Source organism: Phalaenopsis equestris, unplaced genomic scaffold (assembly GCF_001263595.1).
Source record: "Phalaenopsis equestris unplaced genomic scaffold, ASM126359v1 Scaffold000248, whole genome shotgun sequence".
Taxonomy (NCBI): Eukaryota; Viridiplantae; Streptophyta; class Magnoliopsida; order Asparagales; family Orchidaceae; genus Phalaenopsis; species Phalaenopsis equestris.
The window spans coordinates 85,858-108,640 of NW_018164690.1; the positions used below are offsets into that span (position 1 = coordinate 85,858).

General features: G+C 36.1%; 2 protein-coding genes across 2 annotated transcripts in view; one reads left to right on the forward strand and one right to left on the reverse strand.

The window, feature by feature from the left end:
* Positions 1 to 2,847, forward strand: part of LOC110024125 — a gene marked incomplete in the record, with an annotated part of 7,014 nt that extends 4,167 nt beyond the window's left edge. Inside the window, 3 exon segments of the mRNA XM_020723906.1 lie at positions 1,800 to 1,895; positions 2,132 to 2,281; positions 2,597 to 2,847. Of these exon segments, the coding sequence (XP_020579565.1) occupies positions 1,800 to 1,895; positions 2,132 to 2,281; positions 2,597 to 2,728 (378 nt within the window).
* Positions 2,848 to 5,184: 2,337 nt separating this feature from the next.
* On the reverse strand, positions 5,185 to 22,769 carry LOC110024124. Its single transcript, XM_020723905.1, has 10 exons — positions 22,627 to 22,769; positions 22,448 to 22,525; positions 8,167 to 8,844; positions 7,955 to 8,057; positions 7,521 to 7,621; positions 7,258 to 7,432; positions 6,545 to 6,715; positions 6,355 to 6,455; positions 6,178 to 6,281; positions 5,185 to 5,303 (listed from the first exon to the last, which is right to left on the reverse strand). The coding sequence occupies exons 2-9, from the start codon at positions 22,499 to 22,501 to the stop codon at positions 6,198 to 6,200; spliced, it is 1,467 nt and encodes a 488-aa protein (XP_020579564.1). The 5' UTR covers positions 22,502 to 22,525; positions 22,627 to 22,769; the 3' UTR covers positions 5,185 to 5,303; positions 6,178 to 6,197.
* Positions 22,770 to 22,783: the final 14 nt, after the last annotated feature.

Below are 22,783 nucleotides of genomic sequence, written 5' to 3' on the forward strand. Positions count from 1 at the left end.
TTTACTTCGGTATTTTGTAATTTGTTGGCCAATATGCTAAACTTGATTGGGAGTGTGTTCTTCGAGGTGTGTTTTTCTGAACAGGACTTTTAATACTTACAATTATTTTAAACAATTATTAACTGGCAAATGTAATATTTATATTTGATAAATATTGTACATTAGCGCAATAATACTTGTGTTGGAATATGGAGTAATGATGTAACCATGTCTTTCATGGGACTTGGTCAGCGTCTAAGTGATTAAGCTAGATTAAATAGCTGGTCACCATGGCTTCATGTGGTTGAGTGAGCTCTAATATTTTGATGAAGCTTTTATTTAAGTCGGGGATTTTGGGGGATCTTGGCTGATGTGAATACATTGGGGCAATTACATACATATCATGTGGGAGTATTATATTTGATGTCAGTTCAGAAAGTTGAAATATGAGAAATGTGTTGAAATAGTCTCTTTAGGGGGCTATTTTTGTCGCAGAGCCTATAAAACTGTTGATTTAGTCCCTAGACTCTTTTAATAGGGGCTAAAATAGTCCTCCATTGGGATTATTTTAGCCCATATGTAAGGATCCCGAGGATAAATTTGACATTTTTATAGACCCTGGGTCTAAAATGACCTCATGTACATAATTAGAGGACTATTTTAACACTTCTCTTCGAAATATCTTGATGTAGAAATACCAAGGGTCTAGCTTCTTGAGCTTTTTGGTTGAAAATGGATTTGATCATTGATCTATATGGCCTAAATTCAATTCCTTTTTGGTTCACACACTCTAACATAGGATGATCCTTTAATTTCTTAAAAAAAATAAACTCTGCGTTTTAGAACTAAAACAAACTCATATCAACCCAAGGCCTTTTCTTATTTTAATTGTTGCAATTGCCCTCCCTCTCTTGTTTCCCTTCATATTTGGACCCGTTTTATCCCCACTCCCATTCAAAACAAAGTAACAACTCTCTGAAAAATTTACTCCTATACTCTTTTCCCTCTCCTCTCTTCCTTCTCTTGCCCTCACTCCCTCCTTTATGGAAAGGTTGAAATCAAAGCCTTGACCACAATGTCCTCTAATATGGCTCCATACCATCGCCACGCTGCCATGATCTCCATAGTCTTCTCTACATCTAAGATCTATCTTTTGCCTCTGCTAATCAAAACCCTCTGTTGAATCCTCCCATCCGCTGATAATGACGAAAATGCCTTTGCTCTTGCTTTTCGACAAGATAATATAATACATTTGCAGATGGGATTTTATTTATTTGTTAGCTATGAGAATTATTGTGGGCCAAACGTGTTTATTGTTCAAAAAAAAGAGTTCATTAAGAGTTGAAAGTGCCAGAAATGAGTTTATGCAAAAATTACACTATTGAATCTAGGTTGACTTCGATTGAGCTCAAACTTCTTTCAATCAGCTGTGTCAAACTAAATTAGCTCCAATTGCTTCTGAGTCCGGGTCCTAATTTTATCACATATCCATGACCACATTTTCATTTATTCTAATTTCATTTCGTTTTGGATTATTTCTCCATATTCGGAGTTTTGAATGGCTAATCAAATTTGGGTTATTTCTCCATATTCGGAGTTTTGAATGACTAATCAAATTTGGGTTATTTCTTCATATTCGGAGTTTTGAATGGTTAATCAAAAAAGGTACTGCTAATTTGTTGTTGAACAATTTGCATTGTTGCATGTGGGAAGGTATACTGCTATGATGTTTCGATTGTTGAGTTGGTTTCTCATTGATCAATGATTCACAGAATTTATTATTGTTTCTATTTCTTATTTGCAACTGTAATTGGAAGCAGATCATGTTGTTGCACCATAGACTCTTGTTGCGAGGAGGGGACACTTATGATCGATATAGGGATTGGCGGCTTGATGTTGATGATATGACATACGAGGTATCCTACTGTTTTATTTCTCTACTACTGGCAAATCACAATATATCTATGAAGAAAAAATGAAGATTTACATACATACCTTTCAATTCCTATATATTTATATATCAGACACCTAAATTTCAATATTTACATGCATGGCACCTTACCAAGCATGAAAAGTGTATTTCACTTTGAAAAGTTAAAATGGTGGTATTTTTTATATAGATTTGTTTTTTAAATTTATTCCCAATTTGCAGGAATTGCTTGAACTGGGTGATAAGATTGGACATGTCAGCACTGGATTGAGAGAAGAAGAAATTGAATGCAGCATTAGAAAATTGAATCGCTCCATCTATGATAAACTCTTCTTATCCACTGACATGGAGAGAAAATGCAGCATTTGTCAAGTATGTTCTCCCTTCTTTTCCAACCACATAATTTTTGTCAGGGGCATTTGCATTCATACCACCCAATTCCTATATATTTACATATCAGACTCCTGAACTTTATTTTTTATATTTATTCCACCCAATTCTTTCATATGACACAAAAAATCACCATTTTAATTTTCTAATAGTGAAATGCACCTTCTCATGCATAGGTAAGGTTATATATGTAAAAATTTAATTTTGGGTGCTAGATATGTAAATGCATATGAATTGAGTGGTGGTATGTATGTAAATCTTCCTTTTTGTTAAATATTATCCTCTATTTTTTCACAGGAGGAATATGAAGCGGAAGATGAAGTGGGAAAGCTGGGTTGCGGCCATAGCTATCATATACATTGCGTAAGAAAGTGGCTTCTTCAGAAGAATACGTGCCCAGTCTGCAAGACTGCTGTCAGTAAAACTTAATTTTGCATAAAAATTTAATGTTTTTTATAGAATTATCTGCGCACTGCTGCTAATTTATTCTGCTCTATGTATAGATACTGTTTTGAACGCTTAGCATTGAATCCATTCTTTGTCATAGTTCGTTTTTTTTTCCTTTTTTGCAGTTTTGATTTCAGTGTGTAAGATGTGAATTTGTGTATTTTGATGAAAGTGCAGTTGTTGAAATTTGTTGAGAGAGATTTATGCTTATTTTGCATAAATTGATGCGTATTTTGCATGTGTGAATGAATATATTAAGCTGATTTATATTTGGGTTATGAAATGAGTAAAGTGCCAAAATAGCCCCCCTATTATTTACATGCGGTCGCTTTAGTTTTAGTGTTTATAGAAGTGCTAAAACAGTCCTGACTATTGAGATCTAACAGAGTAATATTTTTTCGAGAGATTATTTCAGCTCCAATTTAAAGAGTTTGGAGATTATTTTGACACTTCTATAAATTTTGAGACTAAAATAGCCTAATGAAAATGGTTATAAGGACTATTTTGGCAGAGTGATGTTAAAACTTACTAATCCAATTGTAAAATTTGGATATAGGCTTATGAGTGTTAAGTACCGTATCCATTGTATTTAATTTTAAAATGGAGTTTTACATACATGTATGCCACTCAATTTTTATATTTCTACATTTTCAACACCTAAATTATAATTTTTGCATCTATGGCATGAAAAAGGTCCTTTCCACTTTTCTAAAATTAGAAGTGGTATTTTTTATGTGATATGAAAGAGTTGGCAGGTAAAAATATAAAATGCAAAGTTTAGGTGCTGCACAAGTAAATGCATAAGAATTGAGTAAATCTCTTTTTTTTTTGTCGAAAAAATATTACATCAGTACTACGCACGTAGAATTAACGTGTGTGGCCAATGAAATCACGCCACGACAACTCGCGCGATAGAGAAAAAAACGGCGCAGTAACATGGAGAATATTTCTCCCTGTGTTATTCATGTGTTATTAATGTGTTATTGTGTTATTATAACATCAAGAATATTCTCAGGACACAATAACAAATAAATAACACAATAACACCTGAATAACACGGGGAATATTCTTGATAAAAAAAAAGCGGCGCAGTAACACGGGGGAATATTCTTCCCCGTGTTATTCATATGTTTAGGGTGTTATTCATGTAATATTCATGTGTTATTGATGTGTTATTGTATTATTATAATACTAGAAATATTCTCATGACACAATAACACATAAATAACACACAATAACACATAAATAACACGAGTGAAAATATTTCTCATGTTACTGCGCCGTTACGCACGTCGTAGCACGTTACTAATATTTTTCCTTTTTGTCTTATGTTTTTGTTTTTTTACATTTGAAGCATATCATGCTGAAGTAATAGAATATAAAAACTTAACGCATTCATTTGAATATGTTATCACGCCTGACATTCAACAAATTGAAGACACGGCTGAAGCTTCCGTGGTATGTTATTTTAGCTTTAAATATTCAATATCTGAATTAAGCATCTTATTTTTAGACATGAGAAAAGAGGGGTTGAATATGAAATTTTAGAGTCAAATAGGAGACATATTGGACGTCACAGAAATAGAAAATGCACCTCAACTTTAAACGGGAATCGATAATAGAGATGATATCGGTTATTTTGTAAATGCACAGGGCGGGGGAACGAGAGATATACAGAAATGTAAGTGGTCATATGGAAAATTTCATAGCAGCAGCTTGATAAAAGAATTTTTTAAAATACTGCCAATATTAGGATTTGATAAATCTAAAATGTAAAATAAATTGAGAAGAACTATAAAAAAATTAAATTTAAAAGTTTTTTTTTTGATAAAATTTAAATTAAATTAAATTTAAATTGGCTATCAAGTAGCCCGTAAATTTCAAAGAGATCCCTATAATGAAATGTAACAAGAAATAAAAATTAGAGAAATAGTGAGAAATCATTTGATATAAGAAAGGCATTATTTAAACATTAGCAAATAATATATATTAAATTATTAAATTATTAAATTTTAATTTTAATCTGATTTATATTAATATTTTTTAAAAAAGTGCTACTGAGCTCGAGCAAAGGTTGGCTCAATCTTGACAGCATATTGAGCTCAGCTCACAAGCAATACATCAAACCCAAGCTTGTACCGACGCATAGCTGGCTTGACTTGGTCACTTCACTAATTAATTTTATATAAAATTTTCTACTTTAAAAAACATATAATTTAAAAAGCGTGATTACTTTAAATGAAATTATTGAATTTAATCTCAGCCTTTCAGAATGAATCGATATCATGTCCAAATACGGCGATTCCATTTTCAATAAAAGGAGTGATGTACTCATTAATAAATTATTCCTATGCACATCGATCCAATGATGTGCTTTAATAAATACAATAAGTTATAATGATATAATATTTTAATAAATAAAAATAAATTATAATGATATACTACTAAAAATTCTAGAATAATAATACAACTATAAAGAGGCAAGCAGAATTAAAAAGCCAATACCTCCTCGCATATATGGATAAGGTAATAAAATGCCCCCCGCAAGTCTTGTTCTCTGCAAAAATATAAGAAAAAAATTCACACAAATTAAATTTACCACTAGTCACAGACTGCAATTTGCGCATAAAGAAAATGGGAAAAATATTAGATCAGGAGTCCTGATATAGTTTTGCATCAGGACTCCAATCAAGACTTACCACACGTACAAGCAGACCCACCCATAAATTAAATTGGAGATTTGTCTGTACACGTGACATGATTTGACTGGAGTTCAGATACATCAGGACTCCTGATGCAATAATTTCTCAGAAAATGGGCATCATACATACCACACAATTCTTATGTATTTACATGTGAAACAACCTATAATTTGACATTTAGGTTATAGCACTTTGGTGTTAAAACTTATACATAAAAAGGGACAATTCACTTTTAAAAGGTTATTAATAGCAGTAATTTTTATGTAATGTCAAAATATTTAAGTGTAAATAAAAAACTTTTAAGGGTTAGATGAGTAAAAATATCGGAATTGAGTGGTACAAATTTCTGTTAGTTCGTACTGCATGTCTAACACCATTAGAGTCCTCCATCGGCGGTATCAAAGTAAACACGTTAAAATTAGCAGAACAATATATTACATGCCAATCATCTAAAATATTAAATATAATCTCTTAATCATTTTTTGCATTACCACCCTCCAAACACACTCATGAAGGGTTGGAATGAAAGTTTTAGGTGGTTAAGATATTATATTGGAAGTCCAGGCAGTTAAAACGTTATATTTACTGTTTTGGCGGATTAATATGAAAAAATTATATAAAAAATAATAAGAAAAAAAAGCTACATAATTTGCCTAGAAAAACGAGTTTAAGAAAAACTGCAAGTATTATTATAATTATTACTATTTCTTCCTGCAATTAAAGTCTAACCTTTCGGGAAAAGACCTCAATCAGTCTGAACGTTCAGAAGATTCCTCCAACTCATCATGACGACAAAGGAACTCTATAATGCACGGATAGACTTCATTAGTGGCCTGCAAATGTTGAACAGACATATGAGCACATAAGAGTGGCACAATAGAGAACGGTTTAAGGGGTATTAAATACCAGTCGCCCTCCGACCAAATCATAATGAGCATAGTGTGGGCCCTCCGGTTTCCCAAATACTTTGTAAGAAACCTTTGACTCAGGAATGAGCTTCACCGTTTCTGTAAATTCAGATTGAAAGTGAAGATAGATAAAAAAACAGATCTAGATTGTAAAAGTTACTGGAGTAAAAAGTTCCTATGAACTGCACCATATACAGCTTCAGGAGGGCAGATGAGATCTTGGTCCCCTGCAAGTGCAAGAACAGGGACATCACATTTGTGCAGAAAGTCCTTGTAAGAGAAAGTGCCTGCTCGACTGCGCAGTCCTCCCTCCCGAAATGCTGATGTTAGCTGCAGGATAACCTTGGCGGGTATAGTACCTGCAAATCATAATAAACTTATGAAACTAAGGGGTAGAGACTGGCACAACTCTGCAAGAAGTTTTTTGCACTAGAACGTAGCAGGACTGGGTGAAATTTATAGAAAAAGGGCAACAAAATAAGCAATTTCTGTTCAGATTGCAATAGTTATTGCATAGACCACCATAATATGCCCTGATGATCCATTTCACGCAGGTTCCATGGTCGCTTCGGCACCATATGATTTGTATTGAATGCTAATTAATATAAGATTCTTCAAATAAACTCTGTATGCATTCTCCCATAAACCAAAACTTTTAAAAATCCTCAAGTTTTGCGATACAATTGTGCAGCCTCCAACTATGCTCTCATATTTAAGACAATTTCCTACATTTCATCTAACTATTATTTTTAGTAGAAAAAAACTCACTAATATCAATCTCCATTAAATATCTACATAGTTATAAATTCACAATGTTTTCAAGAAACCATCAATTTTTTGCTCAAAAAACTCAACACATCACAAAAGTCTCAACAAAAACCTCCTTGGACAATATACTCACAGAAATTATTCAAAACAAGCTTCTCATATAGCTCTGGAAGCATCATGTCTTGTGCAGAAACCTGACTATTAATCCATGACAAAACATATGGTGGACGAGATGAAAGGGGATACGCGGCAGTCATTAGTGCTCCTAAAGGAAGAACTGGGACATTGAGAGCCTGCGCTGGGTCCGCCTGTACCAAAAATTTGACCGACGTTAGTTCACAACAGAGCAGCCTCCTAAACCGCATCGGTATCAATACAGGATTTTACTATACTTACAAGAGGCAACAACAATTTCAGCGAAGATTTTGAGGTAGTGTAGTCAACCGATGCTGCTAAAGTAACAATAGCTGCTAAACCACATTTACTTCCTTGTGAAGCTGAAGGATTAAAATGACACGTTAGGGCAGCAGAAAGAAAACGAGCATAAAAAAAATATGGCCGCAGAAAGCTTTTAGTGAACATGAGATGTTGAAGATGAGGTGTAGCACGAGTGATGACAAATATTCAATGTTTCTTATTTAATCAGCTAAGCCTCAGGCCCCCATCCATCAATCAAAATATTAATTTCAAAGGCTACACAATAGCCCAGTTGATTTGTACTTTTGTATTTTTGTTTTTTTACAAATATCTACATGAACTTAAAAGTAATAATGATTAACTGTAATGTGAATTCACCATCTTCCAATGTTCACAAAATGAAAGCATCTTACCGCATTTTGATAACAGAGCATATAGCAAGATACCACCCATCGAATGACCGATTGACAGCAATTTGCTATCTTTTACCATACTATGTTCTCTTATGTATTCCATCTACAGTTTAAATGAGGTTGAGATACTCGTTAGGCATCATTTAAAATTGTAGAGAACTTTAGATCAGATTATCATTAATTTTCATTAAAACAACAGGAAGTCACCTCACCGCAGCAGTCAAATCCTCCTCCAAATAGTTATCAAAATCCCAATCATATGTAACAATGAGATCAAGCTGTTTCTGAAAATCTTCTATGGTAGATGAAAGGCGCTCTTGCAAGTCAAACAGCTGCGGAGAAACAGATTTTTGGCCTTCCTCAACTGTTTTGATAAGACGCTGGCTCAGTTCACTGAGCTGGCCAGCAACAGCAGAATTCTGCCTTGCTTCAATCAAACTAGAAATTTTAGCTGCAATCTCATTAAACCGTTCAGCTAATCTCGCATCTTCCAAGAGTTTCGAGATCTGCTCAAGGAATTTCTCAGAGATGGTCCTTAGTTGACCTTCATTTAAATAACCTGAAAGCCTTTCAGCTAAATTCATAAAAGTAGAAGTAAGCTTAGCAACTAACTGTGATTCATCCCCAGAAGTCACCTCTCCCTGGTTACCATTCACCTTGGAGATTGTTGAGTTTATTTCTGGGGTGATGTTCACGGTTGAATGTACACCCACAGATAAATAACCAGTCGAGTTTACTTCATCTGTAGAATCAAAATTCGATATGGCACGCTTATCAGAAGATTGAATGGCTTCATTGGGTTCACAACTACGCATGCTCAGTCCAGCACCTCTCACTTCAACAATCCATGTATCAAATCCTTGTTTAGACATGTGACGAGCAAATGAAGCCTGAATTTTCAAAAACAATAGCATAGCCTAGTAAAAATAGTAAAAAAATAGCAGCATTATATAAACTTAAGAAAATAATAATAATAAAGGCCCACACATGCATGGATCTGCTTACTCAAAACTAAAGTGAATTATTGCAATAAATCAAACAAAGAGGAAAAAGCAAAGAGGAAAAAAGGAACAGGAAAATAGTCTAACTCTGTCTAATGCGCAAATTTTGACATACTTAGTCTAATCACATTCAATGCCAGGATTTCAAGTTGGGAAAAAATCTGAAAGCGATGTTAAAAGCATCCATTTACCCTTACCATTGCGCCTTCACTCAACATGGTTCCCGTGCCTCATATCGAGCAAACATCACCTCCTTTGTCAACTTCAAGTAGACATATGTTACCCAATTTGCTAGCACGCAAAAAACTGCTAAAAATTCTCAGGCTCTCTTGTATATTATGAGATAATAGCCTAATGAGTGATTCTGACACTTCACGATTTAAGCTCTAGTAGGATATGATTGATATTGATGATCCGAGTCATCCAAGTGACTCTTACAGAAAGCCTTTAAAAAGGTTCATTTCGATATGAACTCGGCCTCTGACAATCAAAGATCTTGAACATGTTACTTTTACTCCCCAACTCATAAATCTATGTAGTACCGACACTTCTAAAACTGTGTCTGATATCGAAGGAAAACCCAAAACACAACTCAAAATTGCAACTATTATTGCAAGACGCCACAAGGTTACATTGACGACTCTTCAACAAGAAATAGCAGGCAAGGGTAAACAGTAAATGACAATAAGGATTGCTGAAATTAAGGAAAAGGCAATAACATAAACAGAACAGCTCTCTGAGATGGGTACGATAGGGCGAGGATGGAACATCGGCGTTGGCTGCCGTGGGGAAAAGGCCAGGAAGGCTAGTGGCTATTTGGAGGAGGCTATTTGAAGGAGTCAGACAAGTGACTTGAAGGTGTTGGAGAAGACAGGCGGCCTGCTGGAAAGGAACCAGAGGGGCCAACAAGGCTAGCGGGCTGTTGAGAGGGCAGGCCAGGAGCAGGGAGGAGCTGGAAGGTGGCTAGCAACAGTGGAAGATGGGGCTTGGTGGCTGGATTTTGAAATGGCAGCAAAGAGACGTAATCAGCAAAGAAACGTAAGTGTGGTAAGATAAATGCCTTATTAGGGTCAAGCTACAACCGCACCACTCGAACCCTTGGAGACGGTCACCACCTCGGACGACGGATAGCCGGAACACTTCCTCAACTTTGAATACAACCCTTGAAGGGAACAACGCCTGTGACGGTAATCTGAATTCAGAAATCACATAACTCCAAAAACTGAGAAACACCAAGCATACCACCTCTTATTTATAATGAGGCTTAGAATTTGCCGACCCCACATAGTGGGATTAAAGGTTTGTTTGGGGCAGCTGCAGCTTATTCAGCTTCTGCTGATAAGCAGCTTATCCTGATAATCTGCTGATGAGCAGCTGATCCGAATAAGCTGTCTGGCTGTTTGGTTTGTGCGTTTGGAAAACAACTGATTCTGAAAAAATGACAATTTTGCCCCTGTTCTGAATAAGTTGTTTTGCTGTTTGGTATGTGCATTTGGGAAACAACTTATTTGTAACTCTCTGTACATAATTTTTTCAAAAAAAAATTTAAATTATCTACAAAGTAAATTGTAATTAATAATTTATATTTTACTCTAATTTTAAAATAAAAGAATATACTAGTAAAAAATTTGAATAAATAAATAAAATGTACTTTGGAAGTGTGGAGGAAGCGGTTGCGGGCAACATAAGTGCTTAATGCACTGTTTTTTTGAGTAAACAAACAATAGAGAGTCCAAGAAAGATAACAAGTTCAAATAAAAGGCAAACATTTATCCGCGATAACACTCCCTTTGGTCACTTGAAGAAATAGAAAAGTTTAAATGAAATTGAACCATCTTCAAGAAAATGGACATTCCACTTCCACTGTTTCAACTTGCACAGACACTTACAGAGAGGCAAATCATAATAAAATAAACCATGGAACTCTGATGTCCAAGCAATGGCAGATAGTTCATTGCTTTAACGCACATATGGTTGATGCTAACGGAAAAGAGAAAACCTAAGAGAGTCCAAATTGCGGTGACAACGAAGAAAACAGACCGTGGAGCTCAGTTCTATAAGCAATGGCAGCAAGTTAATTTCTTTGTATGTTGTGAATCCGTTAACTTCCCGCTGGTTGCATCTTGAAGGTAGGCAAGGGCTTCGGTGAGACAGCGAAGATCTCCGTATCCTGCCATTCGGTCATGCCTTCCTAAACGATCGAGAGACCAGGATCTCGCTAGGGAAGAGGAGACGAGGTCAGGAGAACCAAGATCGCGAGCAGAGGTAAATGGTAATAATCAGCGAATGAACGCGGACCGTGGGGGTCATCCCGCGGTCCGCGTTATTCACAAAATAAAAACAGAGTTTCACAGATCGCAGTGAAAAAGCTCTAACCAAACATAACAGCGGCATTTTGAAAATGCCACCGCAGCCAATAAGCTGTCCCAAATAGACCCTAAGGCTTTGTTGTTGATGTTGTTGTAATATTTTAAAATAATGAAGAGAATAAAAATAATAAGAATTCATAATTTAGGCACTATTTATAACAGGAAGAATTCAGAAAAGACAAATACTACTAAAAATAATAATAATTCAAATTTGGCAAGTGGTAGGAAGGAAAGATGGGAAAAAGAAAGGAAGGGGGTTGGTCCACAGGCTGGCTCCCATAGCCCCGCATCAGTCTCCCGGGGTTGGGGGAGCTTTGATCTCGTTCGTTGAAGTTTCTAACTCCTTGTAGTACTGTGTCAGGTCGGCCGTGTTGAGCGTGACTGAGACATTGTAGCCCCATGACAGGTTGATTTTGTAAGCACTGTCGTTCCAAAGCACATTTTGGTAGAATAGGTATCCGTCCACCTTTGGCACGCCTTGAGTTGGAACTGTAGAAAGAAGAGTATTCTCACGGCACAGGTATCAAGCCATTCCAGGGGTAACCTGCTTCTTCCATTCCTTGTAATCGGCTAAGTGCAACTAAGAAACTGGTATGGGAGGAGGGATAAATTTGGGGGTGAAATTTTGTGGCAGGCTGCACCCCTCTCACCAACTCCCACTCAAGATAGATCTCTTCATAATTGATAGAATCTGGATCCCACTGAAGAATTTTCGTCCCCATTAAACTCATTGGGCCCAATACAAAGTTGGGGTTCATCTCTCCTTTCTGGTCATCTTATGAGGGGTACCACACGGAACAGGAAATAATCTCTGAATAACTCCACGTGATACTTTCGACATGGCACAAAATGATCTCACTTCTTATACGTTGGACCTATTTCAGTAAGGGTAACTAAGGAAGGGGTCTATGCATTTTAAAAATTTGCAATGATTTGATCAGTAATTGTCATGTTTCTATGGTCGACTCCTCAAAATCATGCCCTTTTTGGAAATCCCAAGCCATTCAAGTTGATGTTCCTTTCACCACCTGCGAAACAATAGCTCGAGGTACCACCACTTCATACTCTGTATGAATGCCCATTACATCACGGTCACTACCTTCCCGAATGGTTGTTGCTACCTCAACTAGAATCTCTATCTCGGGATAAACTGGAATCGGTGGTGTCTCTTCCTTGTTAGATGACAATTGTGGAACCTCTTTGATGATAACTTTTTTTTCCGGATCGTCGTTTTAACTCTTCAATTGGAAGCTAGTCCTCGTTTATGTCCTCAACTTCTGCAGTGTATGCGATGTCTTTACCCAACTTTTCAATGATGCCTTGCGTGGTGAAGTAGATCACTGATTTCGTGGTGCATTATGCTTCAACATGTCCAAATATATGACAATTGCCATATTTTCTGGCTGTGACAAACTTGCACATTGGTTTTGTTGGAAAGTAGCTAGGGGGTCGCTTCGTGTTGTGGTCTCTTCACTTCGAAAGCTAGGATCTGTAACTTTTGTCGGTAGTAAGTTGATAGGAACTAGTGCTGTGTTTCTCGTTTCATCTTCACATATTCTTGTTCACCCCTTCGACTTATCTGATCATGGTCGAGGATAGCCTTCCATTGGTTCATCTTCCATGTCTGTAATCCACCGCCAAAGTCGACAGATCTCTCCTTGTATCTCCTCTTGGAAAGGCTCAGACATGTATCTCAATGGTGGCATGGCTAGGGTCTAGAGTGGGGGGTGAGAGAGGGCTAAAAGTTTAACTTAGGGTTATTGATTTTGAAAATAAGCAAGAAAATCATTAAGAGGAATTGAGGGTTAAGTCAAAGTTTTGACAATGGTTGAGAATAGGAAAGAACGATTTTTTTAGGTTTAGGTTGTGAAAACGATATCTGGTGATAGAAAAGAAATTTTTGGTTTATGGTGAATACTAGGGAACCCTATGATAGGACTAGGGTTGGGCTGGCTCTGCTGTCAAATGATACCGGAGGAAAAACCCAAACCACAACTCAAAATTGCAACTATTATTACGAGACGCCATAAGATTACAATGACGACTCTTCAACAGGAAATTACATAGCAGAGGTAAACAGTAAACGATAATGAGGACTGCTGAAATTAAAGAAAAGATAATAATATAAAACAGAAATAACTCTCTGTGACAGATACGACAAGGCGAGGATGGAACAGGCGGCCGAGAGGAAAAGGTCGGGAAGGCTAGTGGCTGCTGGGAGGAGTCGAACAGGTGGCCTGAAGGTGTTGGAGAGGATCGACAGCTTGCTGGAAAGGAACTGAAGGGGGCAACAAGGCTAGCGGGCTGCTGAGAGGGCCAGCCAAGGGCGTGGAGGAGCTAGGTGGCTGACAACAGTGAAAAAGGGGGTTATAGTGGCTGGATTCTAAAATAACAATAGGGAAACAAAAGTATGATAAGATAAATATCTTGTCAATGTCGAGCACACCCAGAGCACTACTCTGACCCTTGGACACGGTCACCACCCAGAACGAGGGACAACTAGAACAATTTCTCGTCTTCGGATACAACCCGTGAAGGGAACAACGCCGACGACGATAATCTAAATTCGAAAATCACTAACTCCAAAAACTGAGAAACTCCAAGAACACCACCTCTTATTTATAATGAGGCTTAGGATTTATTTTAGGTAATATTTTAAAATAAGGAAGAGAATAAAAATAATAAGAATTAATAATTTAGGCAATGCTTATAATAGGAAGAATTCAAAAAAGATAATGACTAATAAAAATAATAGAAATTCATAATTGCTAGTGCCAGGAAGGAGGAAAGGGGAACATTGGTAGGGCTAGATCTGATACCAAATGATACCGAAGAAAAACTCAAACCACGACTCAAAATTGCAACTATTATTACGAAACACCACAAGGTTATAATGACAACTTTTCAATAGGAAATAACATAGCACAGGTAAACAATAAACGACAATGAGAACTGTTGCGATTAAGGAAAAGGCAATAACATAAAACAGAAATAGCTCTCTGTGTCGGATACGACAGGTCGAGGAACAACGGTGTTGGCGGCTGCTGGGAAAAAGGCCGAGAAGGTTGGTGGCTGGTGGGAGGAGTCAGACAGGTGGCCTGAAGGTGTTGAAGAGGACCGACGGCCTGAAGGTGTTGAAGAGGACCGACGGCCTGCTAGAAAAGAACAGGATGGGGCGCAAAGTTAGCGGGTTGTTGGGAGAGCCAACCAGGGGTAGAGAGGAGCTGGAAGGTGGATGGCAGCAGTGGAAGAGGCGGGTTGTGATAGCTGGATTTTGAAATGGCAGCAGGAAAATAAAAGCATGGTAAGATAAATGCTTTGTTGAGGTTGAACTACAGCCGGAGCACCACTAGAACCCTTAGAGATGGTCACCACCTAAGACGATGATAGTCTGAGCACTTCCTCACTTTCGGATACAATCCTTGAAGAGAACAATGTCGGCGTAATCTGAACTCAAAAATCACTTAACTCCAAAAACTGAGAAAATTCAAGCATGCCACATCTTATTTATAATGAGACTTAGGATGTCTTTTAGGAAGTGTTTTAAAATAATGAAGAGAGTAAAAATAATAAGAATTCATAATTTAGCCAATGTTTATAATAGGAAGAATTCAAAAAAGGCAAAGACAAATAAAAATACTAGAAATTCAGAATTAGCAAGTGCTAGGAAGGAAAAAGGGAATAAGAGGAAAAGGAAAGGAAGGGGGTTGAGGAACGGCTTATCCAGCTTGGCTGGACCAAGAACAGGTCGACCCCCATAGCATTGCATCAGTGTCATACCCTTATCAGACACGTATCGGACACTGACACGTGTTCGACACACCTCGACACTTCTTCGACATTACAAAATATGTCTGAATTTTTTCAAGCTAGAACACATTCGGGACACACCTCAAAACTACATCGGATGTGAACTTAATACGATTTCGAGAAAACGGGATAGGGGAATTAAAAAATTATAAATATATCAATAATCTTAATTATATATCATAGTCGAAACCGTCTTATCTCACATCATTTTGAGGCCCCCTTTAGCATTCATCAAAATTGAGCATCGAAGGTGCGTCCAATACTCGTCAAAGCCGAGCATTAGTAATTCTCGCTTTGCAATAATAAGTTTTTTTAATTTTTAAATTATAAGTTCGATGAATTCTTTTGAAACATGTTATACTTAATTTTAAAAAATAATTTTCATTTAATTTTAAAAATTAATTTTCATAAGTAAGGTTTTATAATATAAATTAATTTTATGAAGTTAAATTTGCATAGTTTATGTTGTAATATTTTTAATAAAGAATAATGAAAAAATACATATTTTATATTACTAATTAATTAAATACAAAATATGTCCATGACGTGTCGTGTCTTATTTTCTTCAATTATGCGTCTCCCGTATCGTATCGTGTCATCTTTGTATCCCTGCACTCGTGTTCGTGCTTCATAGTACTAAATCAATACCAAAGAATATGATTGCACTGTTTTGACTCATCTTCCAAGCCGCTACCATCTGGCCATTTTGGGAGATGACAACAACGAGACTTTAGGAGCAAGTAGCATAACTTCTCAGATAGGTTAACCGAGCAAAATGATTGCTAACTATAACAACATTAGCAGAGTCGAAGTCCTCTGCTTGAGAAGGGCGACTGAGGACATTGCCTATAACATTATAAAACAAAAGAGTTTGTTGCGGCTAACATGCTATTCAATTTATAGTCCTCTTTGAATTTCACTTATAGAAATTGTAGATGCAATTCGTGATGAATGCTTCTATCAACCGTTTCCATTGTGTAAATTAAAATAAAACATTTTTTATAGCACATAATGCCCAATATCATAACATCTTAAAATATTGCATTTTTAATAAAAATATAAAAATATTTCATCTTCCAAAAGGTTTATGGATATGATACATATGATCGTTGTCATCTCGAAAACCTAATAGATGAGCAAATTGGCATTAGAAAGCTAAATGAATTCATCCTTGTTGACCCATCACAACAACAAGAAATGGTACAAAAAGAAGAAAAGTAGAATGGGCCTATTCCAACATAGGTTATTCACACCACATGGGCCACTAATGAAGGCATCAAGGTACGATATTCTCAAGCGACTTCGATCATGTAAGGCCCATACTGCCTCAATTTCTTGTGCATCATTCCCATAACCTTAATCAACATCAATTGACCCTGAATCAATAACCTCTAAAACATTGTTGTCACTATCACTATATTCATCATCAATTATCAAACTGACAACAGTCTACTGATATAAGAAGTAGTGTTATAAACTTATAATCGAGATGTGTCAAGCCGAGCATATTGTAGATTACACTTGGCTTGGTCATTGATGATTGCTAAAATATTCACTGTTGTAGAGTAATGAATTGTCGTCTAAGTGTCGCACGAGAATTTAACACACACTTAGATGAAAGAAAGAAACAACTAATGACACCATAAGTTTTTACGTAAAAAATCCGTAAAAGGAACAATCACGAGGTTTGACTCAGTTAAAGAGATGTTCTAAAATTGAAGATTACAAATACAGTCATTTGTCCCACAGGCAAGAAAATGTTATACAATCTTTTGAGCTACGCAATCGGTGTGTGGATGAACTTAATTGTAAGAAGAGGGTGGCAGCCGACAAGTGGTGGTCGTCGACGGACAACAACTACTGGTAGGCGATGGACCACGCTGAACTTCAACTCCTCTATGCTCTAGTCAATTTATAGAGATACAATTAGAATTAATGAAAGTTTCATTGATCATACGACATTTGATGAACATTTGAGAGTCTTAACAATATCATAATTGAGTGATCTTGGGCTCATTAATTCATCTTATCGAGACACGCGATTTGAGCATGAGCACACCAGACTCGACATCTAATTGAATTTCCAAATATGCCCAGAAAGCTTTCAAAAGTGGTTTAATGACTTAATATGAGCTTGATTTGAATTAGATCAAATCGATTTTGGTATCGTTGGGTCGGTCTCGTTGAACCAGTCAATTTGACTATAAATTTACTGAAATCGAAGCTCTAGATGAACTTTAATTAAAGTTCAAATATTTCTTGCTCAAAAAATTACCTCGAGATATCTGTTATGTATTGATATTCATACTGGATAATGAAAATATGATGACGACATATCAGTTATATTATAAGTTGTTCATATCTAACTAAAGCTCAAGCCAAACTTTCACATGTATGTTTATACTTGATTTAATTTAATTTTTTTAATAATTGTACTAGGCCTGGACTTGGATTGTTCATATGAAATGAACAATTACTTCTAATGAGCTAATAAACAATCTAAAAATTAAAGCGAGTACTCGATTTTTCATATAAAATTGTTAATAAATGATTTTAAAAATATAAATAAATATGTAATTAAGAAAAACTTGAATTAATATCTAACTACTTTACATTAATGAAATAAGATAATGCACAAATTGCACACAAGCTTTGTTGCATTCAAATAAAATAAAAAGTATTATTAAACTAATTTATTAAAAAAGAATCAAATTATTTGTTTGAGGTCATGATACGAGCCCCCAACCACCCTCATGTGTCTAACCACTCGATCCCGCGCTGCAAGACAGAGATGCACTCAAGGAAGATCCAACCAGTGACCTTAGAGGACTTGCGCTAGGTTGCACTATCAAATAGTCACGGCGAGCAGCGCGCGCGCACACACACACACACACATATACATGCATACATACATGTATGTAATACATATATACATATATTTACATTAAATTATCATATATTTATATTAAATATATATAATAAAATATGTTATAATTAATTAAACTTTATTTAAAAAATATATTATATATGATATAAAATAATATAAAGCTTAATATCAAACATTTAATAAGTTACTTTTTGAACAACAAATGAGTTTATTTGTGAACATAATTAAACAAGTTGGATTGTGTCTAAGATTAGTTCATTTAACCGTTGAATTTAAAAAAAATATTAAACCTATTTATTTACTAATTTGAACAAAGTTGATCGAGTATTCATTAAGTAAAGTTGGAGTTGTTTATCGAGCGCATTGGTTTATTTACAACCCTAATAACAAGTAATGCTAGCATTATTTTCAAGTATATTTTTATCACATGACACTTCACTCTTCTCATATGGCTGATTATTGGGCTCTAATATGATTTCTCAATCCAATACGAGAATTTGAAAGAAATTCATGCTTCCTACTACCTAGGGGGAAGGCGACAGACAATATATGACTATAATTGGCTTCATCAAAATCAAACGCCATAAAACCTACAACACAATATTGGATTGCCCTCTCCTCACAACATTCAAGACACAATATTGGATTGCCCTTTCCTCACAACATTCTCGATTATCTTCACTAACATTGCAATTGTAAAATTTTTGGCAAGTGGCCAAACCAACGCCACTCAAGGCTATTTGTTGCGATCTTGAGAATGCTCGTTCAAGGTGATTGACAATGTTGAGGTTGAGGCATTGCAACTTAGCAGCTGGGATTAAGACCCATTGAACATTAAAAAAGTTGTCTTAGACGATGACCCTTCTTGCATTACGCTTAACACCACTTTTTCTAACTCGGAGCACAAGGAAGACCTCTACACAACCCTCCTATAGAATAATAATATTTTTGTTTAGTTTGCGGTTGAAATGTTAAGATTAAAATAAAATGATCCAAGCTGCTAATGAGATAAAAATTCACGAGGAGATCCATAAGCCAAAAGAGGATGGATTCATAAAAATAAATAAAACTATAATATACATAATGGAACTCAAGCTTTGAATGGTACAAATATTGAATGAAAATTAATAGAGATGCATAAACTTTAAAATCTAAACTAGGTTTGTCCAATAAACATTTATTTGCTTCCAAATACATTATCCAATGTGCTTATTATTAGGAATGTAAAAAATTACACAACAATATAATCGGGCTAAAAAAATCCGAGTTAGGGTGACCCAAATATTTTTTTGGCCGAGTACAGGTATCAAAATTTGACACGATTAAATTTTTAGCTCAAGTTCAGATTGACCCAAAAACCCGAAATTGACCTATGTAAACCCAAAATTGGGGAAGGGAGTGTATTATGCTTCTGCAGTTTCTCTTCTACTTTCTGCAGTTTCGCTTATTTCCTGACCTTGAACCTGACTTTCCAAGCGCCACATCTTACTTTCCATTTTCTTTTTCCTATTGCTTTTGGTGCTTCAGATTTAGGGTTGGAAGTCAAACTATGCTGGCATACTACAATGTTGGTCTATCTCCTAGGAGAAGTGTGACTTGTTCGAGTGCTCGAATGATTTTCATTGAAAGCCAATGCCAATCGGAGCCTTCGAATTTCTGTCAACTGCCGACACCAAGGTCGAAGGGTCTTAGCCTTTGGATTTCTGCTGATCGCCAACAAAGATATTTCTTATGCGCAGATCGCACTCCTCGTCTTCATTTTGATCTTTTATGTATTATTTGACATGAATTTTGAAACGACTTATTGTAGGGGATAAATTTTTATTCTGCTTATAGGTATTGTGAAATTAGGAATGTTGAAGGAAGCATATCTTTGTATGATTTACTCTTGATAATAATAATTTTAATTTTTATAGCCATTAGTCATTCTAACTTTCACCTTTTCTTCTTTGTGTTAATCATTATTATCATTGTTCTTTTTAGGGTAAATTGGGACTGAGGCAGTGCTAATGGATGCCTTATTTTTTATAGAATATTTTCATGCATGATTAATAGTAGGCATGTCAGTCAATTCAGTTCATAGTTGTGCACTATATATTTTTTTAAGATTGTCACATAACCTCGGGTCAGGTACAAACAAGCTTCAAGTGTCAAGTCATGTCATATTTTTGTTTATTTTTCTGTTGAATATTAGGCTTATTTGTTACCGAAGTTTGATGCTTAATTTTTTCTGGAAGCTTTCTGGTAAAATTGTCATTTTGCCTTAATTTAAATGATTGATTTTTGGGTTAAACAAGTCAGGTTGAGTTATAGGTCATGCTTGACCCATATCGTTGGCAGGTTAAACTCGCGAATTTACAATTTTCAGCCCTATAATATTTGGGTCAAACCAATTTAACTTGTGTCAGTTTCAAGTTAGATTCAAACCTGACTTGCACGCCCAAATTAAAACCCCTAGTTATTATGACCATTGCAGGAGTCATGTTTGACCCATATCGTTGGCAGGTTAAACTGGCGAATTTACAATTTTCAGCCCTATAATATTTGGGTCAAACCAATTTATCTTGTAACAGTCAAACCTGACTCGCGTGCCCAAATTAACACCCCTAGTTATTATGACCATTACAGGAGTCACAAAGCCCTTAGCGGCGACCTCAACCTTGTCGAAAGATTTCTTGATAGCAATCCTCATCTCGATCTTCTTAATGATGAATGCTGCAACAGTCTTGTTAGCCTCACCAAAGGCAAACACTTCATCAACTCTAAACTTATTAGAGGTTTTCTCTAAAGTGAATTTCTTATAGTGAAAATGTCCCCCCATTGGCCATCGAGCTTGGTGGTTGAGTTTGCATCTCCATCTTTCTTCCAGTGACTCGAGTTTCGCGTTCTTTATAGCAAGTTCCAAATTAGCAACAGGTTCAATAGCTTAAACAACTTCTGGCATTATTATGCAACAAAGCTTATCAAGACCTCTTCTGCAGTGCATCAACAATGTGTAGGACGGAGTGATGATTAAACCTTCTAATCTTTAATAAATGTTGAAGATAAAGTTGTTGTTCTTTGAACAATAAAGATAAAGAAAAATTAAAGGGCATTCATGGTCAACCCTATCTCAAGATGAGCTTAGTACTGATCACATGCCAACTGTCACATCAATCCTTGTCACAATTTGTAGAAACTTTGCCAAGGCTTTCTAAAACATATAGATGCATTATTTAGGTGCTTTTCATATATACTCTCTTGTTGTCCTTGGCTTTACGAAAGAGAAAAGAGAATAGGGAAATTATATACAACGATATTCTATTGAATTTTGATCTAAGTTAATTATTATGCATGAATTGGGTTCTACAAGTTGTTGAAGCAACACTAGCTAAACTTTTCAAGCCTGAAGTTGCCTAATACCTTGAGTTACCAATCAGCCTTGCTCAAGATTAACGGTTGACAATTCAACAAGAACAATAAGTCCAACTCGAAACTCAAAACTCAAATATTGAACCAGCTAGAGAATCTAGTAAGTCTTTGGACAAACCAAACCCTTCCTGCTAAATAATTTGGCTACTCATCTGGAGGACTACTTTGACGAGTAAGAGCTCTTGCTACAGCTTGTTGAAGTTCTCACTTGGAGAACTCACTCGCAAAGGGTTCTTAATAGCTTCAGTTGCTTTGAAATGCAAAAAACTTTGTATAGTACATCTTTTTTAAGCCTCTTCTTGATCACCTTAGATAGGTGTTGACTGGAGAGATGCTTAAGCCCACATCATCTTTTTATAATGTTGAAGACCAAATTGCAAAGCTTTGAACTTAAGGACCAATGACAATCAGAAAAAGAATTTTATGGTTAACCCTACTTCAATATTTAGGTCAATCTTAACCTACTTTTTAAGAGGTTCCGAACCAAAACAGATTTTATTGAATAAAAAAGCGTAGTCATCAAGATGCTACTCTCAAAGAAAGACTGCGCTATGAAAGAGTAAAGAAAATTATTATCAGTAATGTTAGGAAAGAAAGTGGAACAAGAATTTAAAAGTCATTAAAGATCAAATCATAAAGTTTAATTGCTAAAGATTCTCATTAGTTTCAGGGATGCAAGCTACGCGCCTATCGTTACAATAGTTTATATTCGTTTGTTTACCTTCTGTATGTGATCTCGGGCCAATAAACACAATAATGAACAAGCATTAAAGATCAAATCATAAAGTTTAATTGCTAAGGATTCTCATTAGTTTCAGGGATGCAAGCTACGCGTCCTATCGTTACAATAGTTTATATTCGTTTGTTTACCTTCTGTATGTGATCTCGGGCCAATAAACACAATAATGAACAAAAAGTCAATCAACCACAGAGATTTTCTCCGTCAAAATATTCCTAAATCCTTATCCAGAACAAAACAAGAACAGAAGCTGGTATTGCAGAAGAAAAAACTCACTCCAGGAGAGAGATCAAATCCAATCGCGTTCGTCCCCACGCCAGACAACAGCATCAATGGATGATTCCTCTTCGGCGCCTAAGATCACAAACCCATCCACACCAAAAGACAAAAATCGAACCAATCATCAACACTCAGTCATATAACAGAAGCCAAAATGATCAATATAACCCAATTACCTCATTGGAAGGGACATATCTCCAGAGGGCGATCTTCCAGCCGGTGCCCGGAACCGGCACGTGATGCAGCTCGTCAGCAGTGCAGATTTCCGGCTTCTTTCCCTCCTCCACTGCAGAAACAGCGCCAACTCCACCGCTAACTGCGGCTGGAGAAGCC